The 16,677-nt window shown below is 66.1% G+C and overlaps 1 protein-coding gene across 3 annotated transcripts in view; it reads left to right on the forward strand.

Moving 5' to 3' along the window:
* DNMT3A (DNA methyltransferase 3 alpha) overlaps nt 1-15,841 on the forward strand; it is a 184,281-nt gene extending 168,440 nt beyond the window's left edge. For 2 of the 3 annotated variants that reach the window (XM_089776946.1, XM_089776947.1), the window contains 4 exons: nt 1,330-1,415; nt 4,391-4,460; nt 6,172-6,290; nt 8,776-15,841. In XM_089776946.1, coding sequence (XP_089633072.1) covers nt 1,330-1,415; nt 4,391-4,460; nt 6,172-6,290; nt 8,776-8,917 — 417 coding nt within the window. In that variant the 3' untranslated portion in view covers nt 8,918-15,841. Of the gene's footprint in view, nt 1-1,329; nt 1,431-4,390; nt 4,461-6,171; nt 6,291-8,775 lie in introns of all 3 variants that reach the window. The other variant, XM_089776945.1, reaches the window with a different exon arrangement.
* The last annotated feature ends 836 nt before the right edge of the window (nt 15,842-16,677 follow it).

Consider the following 16,677-nt stretch of genomic DNA (forward strand, 5'->3'; position numbering starts at 1 on the left):
TAGTGTTCCCGCACTGTCGAGCTGTGTGGGGAGTTGTGGTGCAGTGTTCCCACACTGTCGGACTGTGTGGGGAGTTGTGGTGCAGTGTTCCCGCACTGTCGGACTGTGTGGGGAGTTGTGGTGCAGTGTTCCCGCACTGTCGAGCTGTGTTGGGAGTTGTGGTGCAGTGTTCCCGCACTGTCGAGCTGTGTGGGGAGTTGTGGTGCAGTGTTCCCGCACTGTCGGACTGTGTGGGGAGTTGTGGTGCAGTGTTCCCGCACTGTCGAGCTGTGTGGGGAGGTGTGGTGCAGTGTTCCCGCACTGTTGGGCTGTGTGGGGAGTTGTGGTGCAGTGTTCCCGCACTGTCGGACTGTGTGGGGAGTTGTGGTGCAGTGTTCCCGCACTGTCGAGCTGTGTTGGGAGTTGTGGTGCAGTGTTCCCGCACTGTCGAGCTGTGTGGGGAGTTGTGGTGCAGTGTTCCCGCACTGTCGGACTGTGTGGGGAGTTGTGGTGCAGTGTTCCCGCACTGTCGAGCTGTGTTGGGAGTTGTGGTGCAGTGTTCCCGCACTGTCGAGCTGTGTGGGGAGTTGTGGTGCAGTGTTCCCGCACTGTCGGACTGTGTGGGGAGTTGTGGTGCAGTGTTCCCGCACTGTCGGACTGTGTGGGGAGTTGTGGTGCAGTGTTCCCGCACTGTCGGGCTGTGTGGGGAGTTGTGGTGCAGTGTTCCCGCACTGTCAGGGGCTGTGTTGGGAGTTGTGGTGCAGTGTTCCCGCACTGTCGGACTGTGTGGGGAGTTGTGGTGCAGTGTTCCCGCACTGTCGAGCTGTGTGGGGAGTTGTGGTGCAGTGTTCCCGCACTGTCAGGGGCTGTGTTGGGAGTTGTGGTGCAGTGTTCCCGCACTGTCGGACTGTGTGGGGAGTTGTGGTGCAGTGTTCCCGCACTGTCGAGCTGTGTGGGGAGTTGTGGTGCAGTGTTCCCGCACTGTCGGACTGTGTTGGGAGTTGTGGTGCAGTGTTCCCGCACTGTCGGACTGTGTGGGGAGTTGTGGTGCAGTGTTCCCGCACTGTCGGACTGTGTGGGGAGTTGTGGTGCAGTGTTCCCGCACTGTCAGGTGCTGTGTGGGGAGTTGTGGTGCAGTGTTCCCGCACTGTCATGGGCTGTGTTGGGAGTTGTGGTGCAGTGTTCCCGCACTGTCGGACTGTGTGGGGAGTTGTGGTGCAGTGTTCCCGCACTGTCGGACTGTGTGGGGAGTTGTGGTGCAGTGTTCCCGCACTGTAACGGGGCCATGTTGGAGTACATTTGTGCTTTGGGACTGTTGTATGACTTTACGACTTTCTTTCTTGTTTGCAGTCCAACCCCGTGATGATTGATGCCAAAGAGGTGTCTGCAGCGCACAGGGCCCGGTACTTCTGGGGTAACCTTCCCGGTATGAACAGGTTGGTGAGAGCATGGTGAGAGAACCCCGAGTTTTGGGCCGTTTGCTTCTTGCATGTCAGTGGAGCAGGTGCCGGGGGCTTCCCATCAAATATCATTTTAATCCCGCCTCGTCCAGCCCGCCCTTGAAGCCTTCCAGCCTCTGAGCAAGCAGCCTGCTGCCCACTGTTTGCTGCTGGCGGAGGCATGACGGGGCGGGGTCACCTCTGCATGCCCCAAACAGTGCACGGCAAGGCCGCCAGGGGTGGGGCAGGTGGGCGGTAGCACACGCACACGTGCTCTGATGAGCGGCCTGTGGAGCTCTACGCTTCTGGTCTCCAGCCTTAAGTCTATCCCTACGAGGAGACAGAGTCCCGGGCTCCGCTGCCGCCAGCTCAGCCCTGAGGAACCTTCACTGTGCCCCATGGCCCTTGGCATCCGGCCCCGTTGCTCCACAGGCAGAGCACACATGGGCCTGTGCAAGTCCCTGAGGTCTAACGCCTGAGCCCAGGCCAAGGAGGCAGGACTCCTGGGTTCTCTGCCAGGCTGGCCATCAGCTCCCCATTTGAGCCCTGTGGACTCCCTCCCCCTTGCCTCAGTTTCCCAGTGCAGGGGGAGGGCAGACGCGTTAGCAGGGCTTGGGGGAGATTGTGGGGTTTGCTGGCTCCGTTCTGAGCAGGGACACAGCAGGGGACATGCCACAGCTCCCCAGGCTGGGAGCCATGGCCCTGAAGCAGCTGTGTTCTGGTCCGGGGGGCGCAGCCTCTAACCGGCTCCTGGTCCTGGCACCGCCGAATCACCTGGCAATTCTCCACATGGCTCTGGGGCTGCTCCCTGCCCCCCCATTGCTAATGGATCAGTCCGTGAGCTGCTCTGCTGCCTCCCTATATTGCCACTCCCAAACTGCTCGGCTTCCCCCCCTCCCCATTGCTAATGGATCGGTCCGTGAGCTGCTCTGCTGCCTCCCTTCATTGCCAGTCCCAAACTGCTCGGCTTCCTCCCCCCCCCTCCCATTACTAATGGATCGGTCCGTGAGCTGCTCTGCTGCCTCCCTTCATTGTCAGTCCCAAACTGCTCGGCTTCCCCCCCCCCCCATTACTAATGGATCGGTCCGTGAGCTGCTCTGCTGCCTCCCTTCATTCAGTCCCAAACTGCTCGGCTTCCCCCCCCCCCCATTACTAATGGATCGGTCCGTGAGCTGCTCTGCTGCCTCCCTTCATTCAGTCCCAAACTGCTCGGCTTCCTCCCCCCCCCCCATTACTAATGGATCAGTCCGTGAGCTGCTCTGCTGCCTCCCTTCATTCAGTCCCTAACTGCTCGGCTTCCTCCCCCCCCCCATTACTAATGGATCGGTCCGTGAGCTGCTCTGCTGCCTCCCTTCATTCAGTCCCTAACTGCTCGGCTTCCTCCCCCCCCCCCCATTACTAATGGATCAGTCCGTGAGCTGCTCTGCTGCCTCCCTTCATTCAGTCCCAAACTGCTCGGCTTCCTCCCCCCCCCCCATTACAAATGGATCGGTCCGTGAGCGGCTGGGTTCCCTTCCCCCTTTGCTAAGAGATTAGTCCAGGAGCTGCTTCTCCCCCTCCCCCATTCCTAATGGATCAGTGCACTGTGTGCTCCATCCACCCCCGCTCATGGATTGACCCTGGAGCTGTTCCATTGTTAACAGATCAAATCATGAGATACTTCATCTGTTCTCTCCCTCCACTGCTAATGGATTGGTCCATGAGCTGCTTCCCCTCTTTTCATCAATAATGGATTGGTCCATGAGCTGCTTCCTCCTCTCCAATCTGTTCAGGAGCTGCTCCCCCTCTCCTCAGGGGTAATGGATTGATCCATGAGCTGCTCTCCCTCTCCCCCCTCCCCGGTAATGGATCAATCCATGAGCTATTCCCTCCCCCGCTCTGTAATGAATCGGTCCTTAGGGTTGCCAGGTGTCTGGTTTTGAACCGGACAGTCCAGTATTGGATCTTCCTGTCTGGGAAACAAAGGGAGAGAATAGAAATGAGACAATGTAACTGTCCTGTGTTTTCTAAGTACAATGGGATGTAGATCGTGATGTCATGTCATGTGTGTCCAGTATTTCTGTTGAAACCATCTAGCAACCCTATTGGTCCTTGAACTGCTCCCCCTCTTCTAATGGGTAATGGATCGGTCCTTGAACTGCTCCCCCTCTTCCAATGGGTAATGGATCGGTCCTTGTACTGCTCCCCCTCTTCTAATGCATAATGGATCGGTCCTTGAACTGCTCCCCCTCTTCCAATGGGTAATGGATCGGTCCTTGAACTGCTCCCCCTCTTCTAATGCGTAATGGATCGGTCCTTGAACTGCTCCCCCTCTTCCAATGGGTAATGGATCGGTCCTTGAACTGCTCCCCCTCTTCTAATGCATAATGGATCGGTCCTTGAACTGCTCCCCCTCTTCCAATGGGTAATGGATCGGTCCTTGAACTGCTCCCCCTCTTCTAATGCGTAATGGATCGGTCCTTGAACTGCTCCCCCTCTTCCAATGGGTAATGGATCGGTCCTTGAACTGCTCCCCCTCTTCTAATGCGTAATGGATCGGTCCTTGAACTGCTCCCCCTCTTCCAATGGGTAATGGATCGGTCCTTGAACTGCTCCCCCTCTTCTAATGCGTAATGGATCGGTCCTTGAACTGCTCCCCCTCTTCTAATGCGTAATGGATCGGTCCTTGAACTGCTCCCCCTCTTCCAATGGGCAATGGATCAGTCCTTGAACTGCTCCCCCTCTTCTAATGCGTAATGGATCAGTCCTTGAGCTGCTCCCCCTTCCCCCATGGGTAATGGGTCAGTCCATGAGCTGCTCCCTCAGCTCCCCCTCCCATTAGTGGATTAGTCCATGAGCTGTCCCCCCCCCCATGTGTCTGGAGTAGGGGTGTCCCGGAGGTTCCCTGGGCGTGGGGGGAGCGGTGGGGACGGAGGCGGGGGGCAGCACTGGCCAGGGGTGGGGCTAATGCTCCCTGCCCTTTTGTCTCCTAGGCCGCTGGCGTCTACAGTGAACGATAAGCTGGAACTCCAGGAGTGCCTGGAGCATGGCAGGATAGCCAAGGTCAGCCTGAGCCGGGGGCCTCGGCCATGCTCAGCAGGGGGCAGGCCCAGCAAGGGGGCAGCCCAGGCCCAGTGAGGCCGGCAGAGGGGGCCGGCCGGGTGCTCACACTGGGAACGGTCAGGAATCCCTGCACAAGGAGACTGGGCCTGTGCATTTGTGCATCTGGTGGGCGGCTCTGTGGGGCGGGGCTCCATGGGGCGGGGCGGCTGCGCGGGGCGGGGCGGGGTGGCTGCACGGGGCGGGGTAGGGCAGGGCGGGGGGGGGGCGGGGCGGGGGGGCTGGGCAGGGCGGGGCGGGGTGGCTGCACGGGGCGGCGGGGCAGGGCGGGGCGGCTGCGCAGGGCGGGGCGGGGTGGCTGCACGGGGCGGCGGGGCAGGGCGGGGCGGGGCGGCTGCGCAGGGCGGGGCGGGGCGGGGTGGCTGCACGGGGCGGCGGGGCAGGGCAGGGCGGGGGGGGGCGGCTGCGCAGGGCGGGGCGGGGCGGGGTGGCTGCACGGGGCGGCGGGGTAGGGCAGGGCGGGGTGGCGGGGCGGGGCGGGTGGCTGCACGGGGCGGGGTGGGGCGGCTGTGCGGGGTGGCTGCACGGGGCAGGGCGGGGTGGCTGCACGGGGCGGCGGGGCAGGGCGGGGCGGGGCGGCTGCGCAGGGCGGGGCGGGGCGGGGTGGCTGCACGGGGCGGGGTAGGGCAGGGGGGGGCGGGGCGGGGGGGCTGGGCGGGGCGGGGCGGGTGGCTGCACGGGGCGGGGTGGGGCGGCTGTGCGGGGTGGCTGCACGGGGCAGGGCGGGGCGGGGTGGCTGCACGGGGCGGCGGGGCAGGGCGGGGCGGCTGCGCAGGGCGGGGCGGGGTGGCTGCACGGGGCGGCGGGGCAGGGCGGGGCGGGGCGGCTGCGCAGGGCGGGGCGGGGCGGGGTGGCTGCACGGGGCGGCGGGGCAGGGCAGGGCGGGGGGGGGCGGCTGCGCAGGGCGGGGCGGGGCGGGGTGGCTGCACGGGGCGGCGGGGTAGGGCAGGGCGGGGTGGCTGGGCGGGGCGGGGCGGGTGGCTGCACGGGGCGGGGTGGGGCGGCTGTGCGGGGTGGCTGCACGGGGCAGGGCGGGGCGGGGTGGCTGCACGGGGCGGCGGGGCAGGGCGGGGCGGGGCGGCTGCGCAGGGCGGGGCGGGGCGGGGTGGCTGCACGGGGCGGCGGGGTAGGGCAGGGCGGGGCGGCTGCGCAGGGCGGGGCGGGGTGGCTGCACGGGGCGGCGGGGTAGGGCAGGGCGGGGTGGCTGGGCGGTGCTGGCGCTGGGCCCGGGCCCGAGGGCTGCGCAGAGGGTGAAGCTGGGCAGCTTGGAGGGGCGAGCCGTTGCTGGGGAGGGAAGGGCCGACCCCTTTGCTGCCCCAGCCTGTGGGCTGGCCCGAGAGAGGGTCCTGTTCTGCCTGCCAGGGTCCCACAGCCACCCCAGCGGGCCTGGCGACCCAGCCCCACCCGCCCAGCTGCAGGCAGGGCCACGGCAAGCGACTGACGATTGAGACGCCTCGTGAGCGGGGCAGGGAGGGACAGACCAGCCCGGCTGCAGCCAAGAGGCCAGGCCAGATGTGGGGCCCCACCCAAGCCCCGCCGAGGGCCCAGCAGTGGGGTCTGGGCCTGAGGCCGCTCATGGGGGTTGCCCTGCGAGCCTGGCGAGGAATCGCGGCGGCTCCAGTGAGCTCAGGGCGCTCGGCTTTGTCCCTTGCAGTTCAGCAAAGTGCGAACTATCACCACTCGCTCCAACTCCATCAAGCAGGGCAAGGACCAGCACTTCCCCGTCTTCATGAACGAGAAGGAGGACATCCTCTGGTGCACAGAGATGGAGAGGTACCGCGGCCGGGGGCGGCGCTGGAGGACGCGGGGGGGCTGGTTAGCGGCCGGGGGCTGTGCTGGAGGACGCGGGGGGGGCTGGTTAGCGGCCGGGGGCTGCGCTGGAGGACGCGGGGGGGCTGGTTAGCGGCCGGGGGCGGCGCTGGAGGACGCGGGGGGGGCTGGTTAGCGGCCGGGGGCGGCGCTGGAGGACGCGGGGGGGCTGGTTAGCGGCCGGGGGCGGCGCTGGAGGACGCGGGGGGGCTGGTTAGCGGCCGGGGGCGGCGCTGGAGGACGCGGGGGGGACTGGTTAGCGGCCGGGGGCTGCGCTGGAGGACGCGGGGGGCCTGGTTAGCGGCCGGGGGCTGCGCTGGAGGACGCGGGGGGGGCTGGTTAGCGGCCGGGGGCGGCGCTGGAGGACGCGGGGGGGGCTGGTTAGCGGCCGGGGGCGGCGCTGGAGGACGCGGGGGGGCTGGTTAGCGGCCGGGGGCGGCGCTGGAGGACGCGGGGGGGCTGGTTAGCGGCCGGGGGCGGCGCTGGAGGACGCGGGGGGGCTGGAGGACGGGGGGGGGGGCTGGTTAGCGGCCGGGGGCGGCGCTGGAGGACGCGGGGGGCCTGGTTAGCAGCCGGGGGCTGTGCTGGGGGACGTGGGGGGGGCTGGTTAGCGGCCGGGGGCTGTGCTGGAGGACGCGGGGGGGGCTGGTTAGCGGCCGGGGGCTGCGCTGGAGGACGCGGGGGGGGCTGGTTAACGGCCGGGGGCGGCGCTGGAGGACGCGGGGGGGGCTGGTTAGCGGCCGGGGGCGGCGCTGGAGGACGCGGGGGGGCTGGTTAGCGGCCGGGGGCGGCGCTGGAGGACGCGGGGGGGCTGGTTAACGGCCGGGGGCGGCGCTGGAGGACGCGGGGGGGCTGGTTAGCGGCCGGGGGCGGCGCTGGAGGACGCGGGGGGGGCTGGTTAGCGGCCGGGGGCGGCGCTGGAGGACGCGGGGGGGGCTGGTTAGCGGCCGGGGGCGGCGCTGGAGGACGCGGGGGGCGGCGCTGGAGGACGCGGGGGGGCTGGTTAGCGGCCGGGGGCGGCGCTGGAGGACGCGGGGGGGGCTGGTTAGCGGCCGGGGGCGGCGCTGGAGGACGCGGGGGGGGCTGGTTAGCGGCCGGGGGCGGCGCTGGAGGACGCGGGAGGGCTGGTTAGCGGCCGGGGGCGGCGCTGGAGGACGCGGGGGGGGGGGCTGGTTAACGGCCGGGGGCGGCGCTGGAGGACGCGGGGGGGCTGGTTAGCGGCCGGGGGCGGCGCTGGAGGACGCGGGGGGGGCTGGTTAGCGGCCGGGGGCGGCGCTGGAGGACGCGAGGGGGGCTGGTTAGCGGCCGGGGGCGGCGCTGGAGGACGCGGGGGGCGGCGCTGGAGGACGCGGGGGGGCTGGTTAGCGGCCGGGGGCGGCGCTGGAGGACGCGGGGGGGGCTGGTTAGCGGCCGGGGGCGGCGCTGGAGGACGCGGGGGGGCTGGTTAGCGGCCGGGGGCGGCGCTGGAGGACGCAGGGGGGCTGGTTAGCGGCCGGGGGCTGTGCTGGAGGACGCGGGGGGGGCTGGTTAGCGGCCGGGGGCTGCACTGGAGGACGCGGGGGGGCTGGAGGACGGGGGGGGGGGCTGGTTAGCGGCCGGGGGCGGCGCTGGAGGACGCGGGGGGGGCTGGTTAGCGGCCGGGGGCTGCGCTGGAGGACGCGGGGGGGGCTGGTTAGCGGCCGGGGGCGGCGCTGGAGGACGCGGGGGGGGCTGGTTAGCGGCCGGGGGCTGCGCTGGAGGACGCGGGGGGACTGGTTAGCGGCCGGGGGCGGCGCTGGAGGACGCGGGGGGACTGGTTAGCGGCCGGGGGCGGCGCTGGAGGACGCGGGGGGACTGGTTAGCGGCCGGGGGCGGCGCTGGAGGACGCGGGGGGGGCTGGTTAGCGGCCGGGGGCTGCGCTGGAGGACGCGGGGGGGGGCTGGTTAGCGGCCGGGGGCGGCGCTGGAGGACGCGGGGGGGCTGGTTAGCGGCCGGGGGCGGCGCTGGAGGACGCGGGGGGGACTGGTTAGCGGCCGGGGGCTGCGCTGGAGGACGCGGGGGGGGCTGGTTAGCGGCCGGGGGCGGCGCTGGAGGACGCGGGGGGGGCTGGTTAGCGGCCGGGGGTGGCGCTGGAGGACGCGGGGGGGGCTGGTTAGCGGCCGGGGGCTGCACTGGAGGACGCGGGGGGGCTGGAGGACGTGGGGGGGGCTGGGTAGTGGCTGAGTTTCCGCGCGGGAGCTGTTGGCAGTTACCAAGCCGAGTCTCAGCCCGGCCGAGCGCTTTGCTCGCACACTGTGACTCGCTCCGAGGCTCCGTCCTGCCTTTCTCCAGCTGGCTGCCGAGCCCCCGGACACGCACGCAGCACCCGTGCATGCGTCGCCTTCAAAGCCGGGCCCGCCGCCTGCCCACGGCTTCCTGAGGCAGGACACCCGCTAACCTGTGCTCTCCCGATCCCCTCCTTTCCACGCAGGGTCTTTGGCTTCCCGGTGCATTACACGGATGTCTCCAACATGAGCCGCCTGGCCCGGCAGAGACTGCTCGGCAGATCTTGGAGCGTGCCGGTGATCCGCCATCTCTTCGCCCCCCTGAAGGAATACTTTGCCTGCGTGTAAGCGGCACCCAGGAACTGAAGTGCAGCGAATCCAGAAATACAACCACCCGTGAGAAGAGAAGTGAAAATGTGGAACAAGAGAAAAATCAGCACCCGGAAGAGAGAAAGGAATAAACCCGAAGGGAACCCACCGCGCCTCCCCCGCGCCAGGGCTCGCTCCCCTCCTGAGTCTCCAACGTTCAGCTTTTAGCCTCTTTACAAACAGACCGGTTTGGTTTTTTGGTTTTTTGGTTTGGTTTTGGTGCCCTTTTAATTTTCCGCTCTTTTCTGGATGGGTTTTCCTGTTAGCTGCGAGAGGCGAGAGCTTCCCGAGCTGGTGAGCGCACCCCGGCCCCGCCGGAGGGCAGATCCCAGGCCTAGAGGGGAACGCAAAGGAAGGGGCTGCCGGCCCGTCGCTCTGAGCTCGAGGCGTCTGTCTGGCGAGCGTAGGAGCCCAGCGCAGGCCTCGCCCAGCCTGCGCCTCACGTCCAGCACTGAGCCTTACGTACTTCTGCCAGCACCAGCCCTGGCGCTGCCAAGCCAGCCTGCAGGGAAGCCGAGAGCACACACCACACCACACACTTTTCTACAGTATTTCGGGTGCCTACCACACAGGAAACCTTGAAGAAAGCAGTTCTAAGCCGCTGTTACCTCTTGTTTACAGTTTATATATATATGATAGAGATGAGAGATAGATAGATATATATATAAAAGGTACTGTTACTACTGTACAACCTGACTTCATAATGGTGCTTTTCAACAGCGGGGTGAGTCAAAACATCAGCTTCCACGTTGCCTTACGTGCCAGGGCTTTCCGACTCAGTGCTGGAGCGGGGAGGTCCTGCCCCCCGCCCCCGGGCAGCGGGGGGAGGGCAGGAGGCGTCTCCGTCCCACGGCATGCAATAACCTTTTCTTTTCTACAAGGGAGGCCTCTTCCCCGCCCGGAGGAGAAGTGGCCCGGGCTGCCCCCGCCCTCGCTGGAGACGAACCAACCCAGCCGTACTGGTGCTTTTCTGCGTACGTCACCTTGGGGTTGCGTCCCGAGGGGTCCCCTCCCCGGCCAGGCTGGGGGCGCGGCGCCGGCCGAGCGGTGGGTCGGGTCCCCGCCCGACGCCCGGCTGCGGAGTTAGGCGGAGACGCTGGGATTCTCTTGTCTCTGTTGCAGAATGAAGAACGCGACTAGGGCCATGCCGAGGGCGGGTGGCCAGCTCCCTTCCCCTGTAGCGGCCGCCCCCGCGCTGCTCCTCCAGGCCGGGGGCAGGGCCCAGCTCCGCTCGGCTCCCCGGGGCGTGGCCCCTCCCGCTCTGACCCCCAGGGGGCTGGCTGGGATGCTGTGAATTCTCTTTTTTACCACTTGATCAAACTGCAGCTGGGCTGTCGCTTCCCACCAGCCACTGCCCCGTCCGGCCAGAGAGCGCATGGCCGTGGGGAGAGAGCTAGACTGGGGATCCCACTGGCAGGCCCCCGGAGGTGGGGGAAGTCCTAGCAGAGCCAGGCCGCTTCCCCGCAGAGCAGCCTCCACTGCACATGACCCACCCCCGCACTGCGCATTGACCCGCCCCCTAAGCCCCGCCCCCGCACTGCGCATTGACCCGCCCCCTAAGCTCCGCCCCCGCACTGCGCATTGACCCGCCCCCCCAAGCCCTGCCCCCGCACTGCGCATTGACCCGCCCCCTAAGCCCCGCCCCCGCACTGCGCATTGACCCGCCCCCTAAGCCCCGCCCCCACACTGCGCATTGACCCGCCCCCTAAGCCCCGCCCCCGCACTGCGCATTGACCTGCCCCCTAAGCCCTGCCCCCACACTGCGCATTGACCCGCCCCCTAAGCCCCGCCCCCACACTGCGCATTGACCCGCCCCCTAAGCCCCGCCCCCGCACTGCGCATTGACCCGCCCCCTAAGCCCCGCCCCCACACTGCGCATTGACCCGCCCCCTAAGCCCCGCCCCCGCACTGCGCATTGACCCGCCCCCCCAAGCCCTGCCCCCACACTGCGCATTGACCCGCCCCTAAGCCCCGCCCCCGCACTGCACATTGACCTGCCCCCTAAGCCCCGCCCCCTAAGCCCTGCCCCCGCACTGCGCATTGACCCGCCCCGTGCTGCACCCTTTTGAAAGCCCCTGGGCCTTGTCTACAGCTAATTGCTGCCCAGGGTGGGAGGCTGCAGCACCAGCTTGCTGCGCAGTGACGGGGGAGGGGCTGCTTGCCACGCAGTGACAGGGAAGGGGCAGCTTGATGCGCTGTGGCTGGGGAGTGCACTGCTTGCCGCACAGTGATGGGGGAGGGGCTGCTTGCTGCGCAGTGACGGGGGAGGGGCTGCTTGCTGCGCAGTGACAGGGAAGGGGCAGCTTGATGCGCTGTGGCTGGGGAGTGCACTGCTTGCCGCACAGTGACGGGGGAGGGGCTGCTTGCCGCGCAGTGACAGGGAAGGGGCAGCTTGATGCGCTGTGGCTGGGGAGTGCACTGCTTGCCACGCAGTGATGGGGGAGGGGCTGCTTGCCGCGCAGTGACGGGGGAGGGGCTGCTTGCCGCGCAGTGACGGGGGAGGGGCTGCTTTCCCTACCCTGCTGTTGGGTGCTGACTTGCGGGGAGTCACGACTGAGGCCAGGGATTGTAGGTCCAGGCTCCTGCCAAGGCCGGGGCCGCAGTGTGAGCGCCCCACTGCACCCAGCCGCTGTGGCCCCGCCAGCCGTGGAGCTGGGACGTGCAGTACTCTGCCAGCCAGTCCCTGCAGTGGGCCCCACACGGCTCCCTCAGGCCTCCCCCTCTGCACCACCCGCTGAGTCCCCTCCCACAGGGAGACCCCAGAGCCAGGCCAGCGCACGGCACCCTGCAGGCAGTGGGGAGATACACACAGACAGAGGGACACTGCCCATCCCGACAGACAGACAATGACCATGCTCACACGGCTGCTAGAACCGCCCTTCCCCTGCAGAACATGGACTTGCCCAGACAAGGAAGGCAACACCTGTGCACAAGCATAGACAGTGGGAACGCACACACACACACCCCTGTGCACAAGCATAGACAGTGGGAACGCATACACACACCCCTGTGCACAAACATAGACAGTGGGAACGCATACACACACACACCCCTGTGCACAAGCATAGACAGTGGGAACGCACACACACACCCCTGTGCACAAGCATGGACAGTGGGAACGCGCACACACACCCCTGTGCACAAGCATGGACAGTGGGAACGCACACACACACCCCTGTGCACAAGCATGGACAGTGGGAACGCATACACACACCCCTGTGCACAAGCACGGACAGTGGGAACGCATACACACAAACCTGTGCGCACGCACGGACAGTAGGAATGCACACACACCCCTGTGCGCACGCACGGACAGTAGGAACGCACACACACCCCTGTGCGCACGCACGGACAGTGGGAACGCGCACACACACCCCTGTGCACAAGCATGGACAGTGGGAACGCACACACATACCCCTGTGCACAAGCATGGACAGTGGGAACGCACACACACACCCCTGTGCACAAGCATGGACAGTGGGAACGCACACACACACCCCTGTGCACAAGCATGGACAGTGGGAACGCACACACATACCCCTGTGCACAAGCATGGACAGTGGGAACGCACACACACACCCCTGTGCACAAGCATGGACAGTGGGAACGCACACACACCCCTGTGCGCATGCACGGACAATGGGAATGCACCTGGCTGAGCACACACAGATGGCAGGAATGCACACACACACCGCTGTGTGCGTGCACAGGCTGGGAACACACACACGCTCCTGCGTGCACGCACGGAGAGTGAGAACGCACACAGCTAAGCACACATGGGCAGCAGGAACACGTGGCTAGGAACATGCATCCACACGGGAATGCGTACACCCGTCTGCGCACACGCGGACAGTGGCCTCCAGACGAGCCTGCACACGCGCCCACACCCAAGCAAGGGCGAGGGCAGCAGCCGTGCGCTCCAGGACCGGGCTGGCTTTTCCTCCCAGTCCCTGGATGGTCAGGGAGCGAGGGGAAAGTCTCGCGTTGCCTGATTTGCTCCTCTGCTCCCTCCCGTCACCAGCCAGGTGTGAGAGGCTCCCTCGGCCTGCAAGAACTTTCCCCTCGCTCCCTGACCGTCTGGGACCGGGAGGAAAAGCCAGCCCCGTCCCGGAGCGCACGGCTGCTGCCCCGCCCTCCCGACACCCCACGCACGTGGCAGTGCCCCACACACCCAGAGAAAGGAACATGTGGGTCGCAGCCCTGCCCCGAATTCTCACGTTTCCCTTCAGGGCCATTCTGCACCCCCTGCCCCGCCAGCCAGCTGCTGGGCCCTAGAGGCGCTGGGGGAGTGGGGCAGGCTCCCAGCACTGCGGCCCCGCCCTCCCTTGTGCAGCCGCGCCCAGTCCCGTTCCAGGGGGGTCTCTGGCGGCGCTAGCATAGCCAGCGGGAGGGACGAGCAGCAGGCCGCCAGGGAGTGCCCGTGCCCCACAGCATAGGGGTCAGCCCCCTTCAAAGCCATAGACATGGGCACAGTGGGGTGGTCGCGCCGGTGCTGGGGGGCCACGGTAGCCTGCCCTCTCCCCTGCCAGAGACAGAAGGGCAGGGGCTGGTGTGTCAGCCCCACGCCCCTCCTGACCGGACTAGAAAGTACCCCAGGAAGCGAGGTCCCTGCCTGCCCAGCCCCCCTCAGGCCTGCCACCCCCACCCCCGGCCGGGTAACGTGGGCTTGTTCCAGCTCCGGCAGGGGGTGGCCCTGCAGCTCCTGTGCCCTGCATCCGGATGCTGCAGGGGCAGGCCCGGCCAAGCAGGCTGTGGCTGAGGGGGCTCCCCGGGCTGCCAGCCCTGCTCCCAGAGGCTGCTGGCCCGCGGGAAGGGACCCAGCCGAGGCTGCTAAGGACTTGGGGTCTCGGCGCAGCCCCCCACGCCCACGGCAGCGCTGGCTCTGCAGTGCAGGCATCCTGTGGCCGGGGCAGCCCTGGGCTCCAGGGGCCCCTGAGCGGGGCGGGTCTGTGCCTGCCTGGCCCTTTCTGCCACAGGCCCCTGGACCCTCGGGGCAAAGGGCGGTAGAATCCCGGGGCCAGCTGGTGAAGGAAAACCGCAGGGCTTGGTGCTAAGGCGCAGGGGGCTGGGCACCAGGCTCGCCCCCTCTCGCTGTCTCGCTCTTGTAACTGTGAATGGTGCCAGGGTCTCTCAGGGCCTGACCTGCTGCGCGGGGCAGGGCAGGGCGCCCGCCGGCTGCAGGAAGGGACAGCTACCGGCCTGCATGTGGGTGCTTGCTATTGTCACAGCAGGTCCAGCTCTTCCAGCAGCTGCCCCTGCGCGCCCTGCCCCGCCCCGTGGGCTCGCCCATGGCAGCTCCCCAGGGGACTGGGGTCTCGTGCGGTTTGCTCTTCTCTGCGGCTCGCTGGGGAGGGCGTTTGAGCCTCTTCCTCACACTGCGGTTTTCCTTTGCCAGCGGGGGCAGCGGCTGCCCCCGAGAGGCAGAGCGGGCCCGGCACGGCTCACCGGGCTCTGCTGTCCCCCTAGTCTCTCTACCATGTGACTGGTGCTACATGGGGAATCTGTGAACCCCGATAACTGTGCATGAACACTGGGGGAGGGGCCGTCTGCGCCCAGGAGCCAGCAAAGCGTTGCCGGGGGGCGCTGGGAGTGGCGGGTGCTGCCGGCTGAGCGGCGCCGCGTTAGCAGCACTGGCTCGTGGATCTTTACGTTTTTGTAAAGGTGGCAGGATGTGGGTCCAGGCTCCCGCCCGCCTGCCCTGCGCTCTGAGCCCAGCACCGCCTCTCCCAGGAACCCCCCGGCTGCGAGGGAGGCTGGTGGGACCGTGGGGGAGCGGCCGGGATGGGGTGCAGGGGCCCCCGTGGCAGAGCCGGTTCTGTTGCTCCACAAACTGGAAACTCTGGGATTGGCCCGTGGGCAGCGGTTTCAGGCAGTTTGTGTTTCAGATTCCCCGGTCTCTGTCTCCCAGGTGGCCGCCTGACACAAGCCACCGGTTCCCAGCCCGTAGCCTCGGGACCCAGACGGGCAGAATTGAGGTTTTTAAAATACCCAACACACGTTTTTTTAACAAAAGCAAAAAGCAAATTTTGTTGCACAGCCCTAGATCGAAAAAAAAAGCCTAAATTCCTTAAAATCCGCCGAGGGCGTAGGTGACAAACAAGGTGCTAAAACATTTTATTAAAAATCTATATTGTTAAATTAAGTCTGCTGTCTGGACAATGACTGTTTGTTTTGTTTTCTTGTGGAGTTTCAAAGAGCACTATTATTTTACTCTTATATATTATTATTAAAAAAACAAAAGGCATTTTAACTTTGTACTTGAAAACTAAATGAGAGATTTCATGTGTTTTAGCCTAGGCATTGAAGTAGCTGATGCTTAACTATTTGTGGGAAATCATTTATTCATACTGAAGAATAAACTCTGTAGAGAATTTGGTAATAACGTTTACTGGTCCCCATGATTTGGCTTCTGTCCCTGCGCTAGAACTTCCCTAGTCTACATTCCATGCAGCTAACACCCCCTTTCGCCCCAGGGTTGGTTTTTGTTTCTTTCCTTTTTTATGATTATGATTATTATGGTTTCTGGTTCTAGCATCCTTCAGCCACTGTTCTTTGGTTTTTTAGGGTCGCTTCTATATTTATTGACAATAAATAATGTACATTTCACAGTATGGTTCTGCGGCCTGGCGGGGCGGGCCCTGTGCCCCCCGCCCTGGTGTTCTGTTGTATCTCTGTGTAAGTATTGCTCGTGACATAGCTGTTATGAACTAATTAAAAAGGTCAATGCGTGCAGCAGATGTAGGAAGTCTGTCCGTTTCGCCTTCATCCCGTTTCTTTTTTCTTTGGTGCCCAGAAGAATCTGCGACAGAAAAGCTCCTTTCTAATGTACTTGTGCTGGAGAACACTTGAATAAATGTACTGTTTTTGTGCAAAAAAAAGAAAAAAAAAAAGAGAAAAGAGAACCGCGCTCCTGTGCTTTGTGTCGCCGCCTCGCGCCGCCGGGCGCCGGTCCTCGGCACGGCTGGGCCGCCCGGTCTGGCCCCGCCCGCTGGCGCGACAGCCCGCACACCCCAGCAGCTGCAGTGCCGGCTTGTGCGTGGCTGAGCTGGGACACTGGTGCTGCTCCCCGGCCCTGCCCCACCAAGCCCAGCTGAGCCCGTGGGGTGGGAGCAGGCTGCTGCCAGTGGGCACCCGCTGGGCCGGCCAGTGCCCGGGCTCCAGTCCCTCAGCCTGCTGGTCAGGGGCAGACAGCAGGGCCCTGCTCTGCCCCTCCTCCTCGTGGCACTTGCTGCAGACCCTGGCATGGGAAGAGGCCTTCGGGCATTCGACTAGGAGGGGAACCTGGCGTCCCAGAGCCGCTGCTGGCGCACTCTGGGGCATGTGCCACCTCCCGGAGGTGGGGCCTCCTGCAGCCAGCACTGGGGCGATGCCCTGCCCCGGCCGTGGGGCGCAGGACTGGGGGTGCGGCACAGAAAGGGCCCCCAGCAGCGGGGCTGCAGCCGGTCTCGGCATCGGAGCTCAGCCTGGTGCGGAGGAAGGGGGAGGGGCGGGGGTTATCCTGCCCCCCATTGCAGAGGGCAGGTAGGTCGCATGCGGCCCCAGCCTGTGCCAGGGCGGCTGCTCTCCTAGGTGCTGGCGCCAGACTTGGCAGGTGCCACCTCTCCCAGCATGCCAGGGAGCCCTGCGTGGCCCTCCCGGCTGGCCTGAGCCATGGGCAGGGCTGGGGAATCCGGCCGCCCTGCGAGCTGCTCAGTGGTTGGAGGTTCCTCGTCACCAGGTCCGTCTGCCTTGGTCGTGCT

Source organism: Pelodiscus sinensis, chromosome 3, assembly GCF_052426305.1.
Source record: "Pelodiscus sinensis isolate ZL-2025 chromosome 3, ASM5242630v1, whole genome shotgun sequence".
Taxonomy (NCBI): domain Eukaryota; kingdom Metazoa; phylum Chordata; order Testudines; family Trionychidae; genus Pelodiscus; species Pelodiscus sinensis.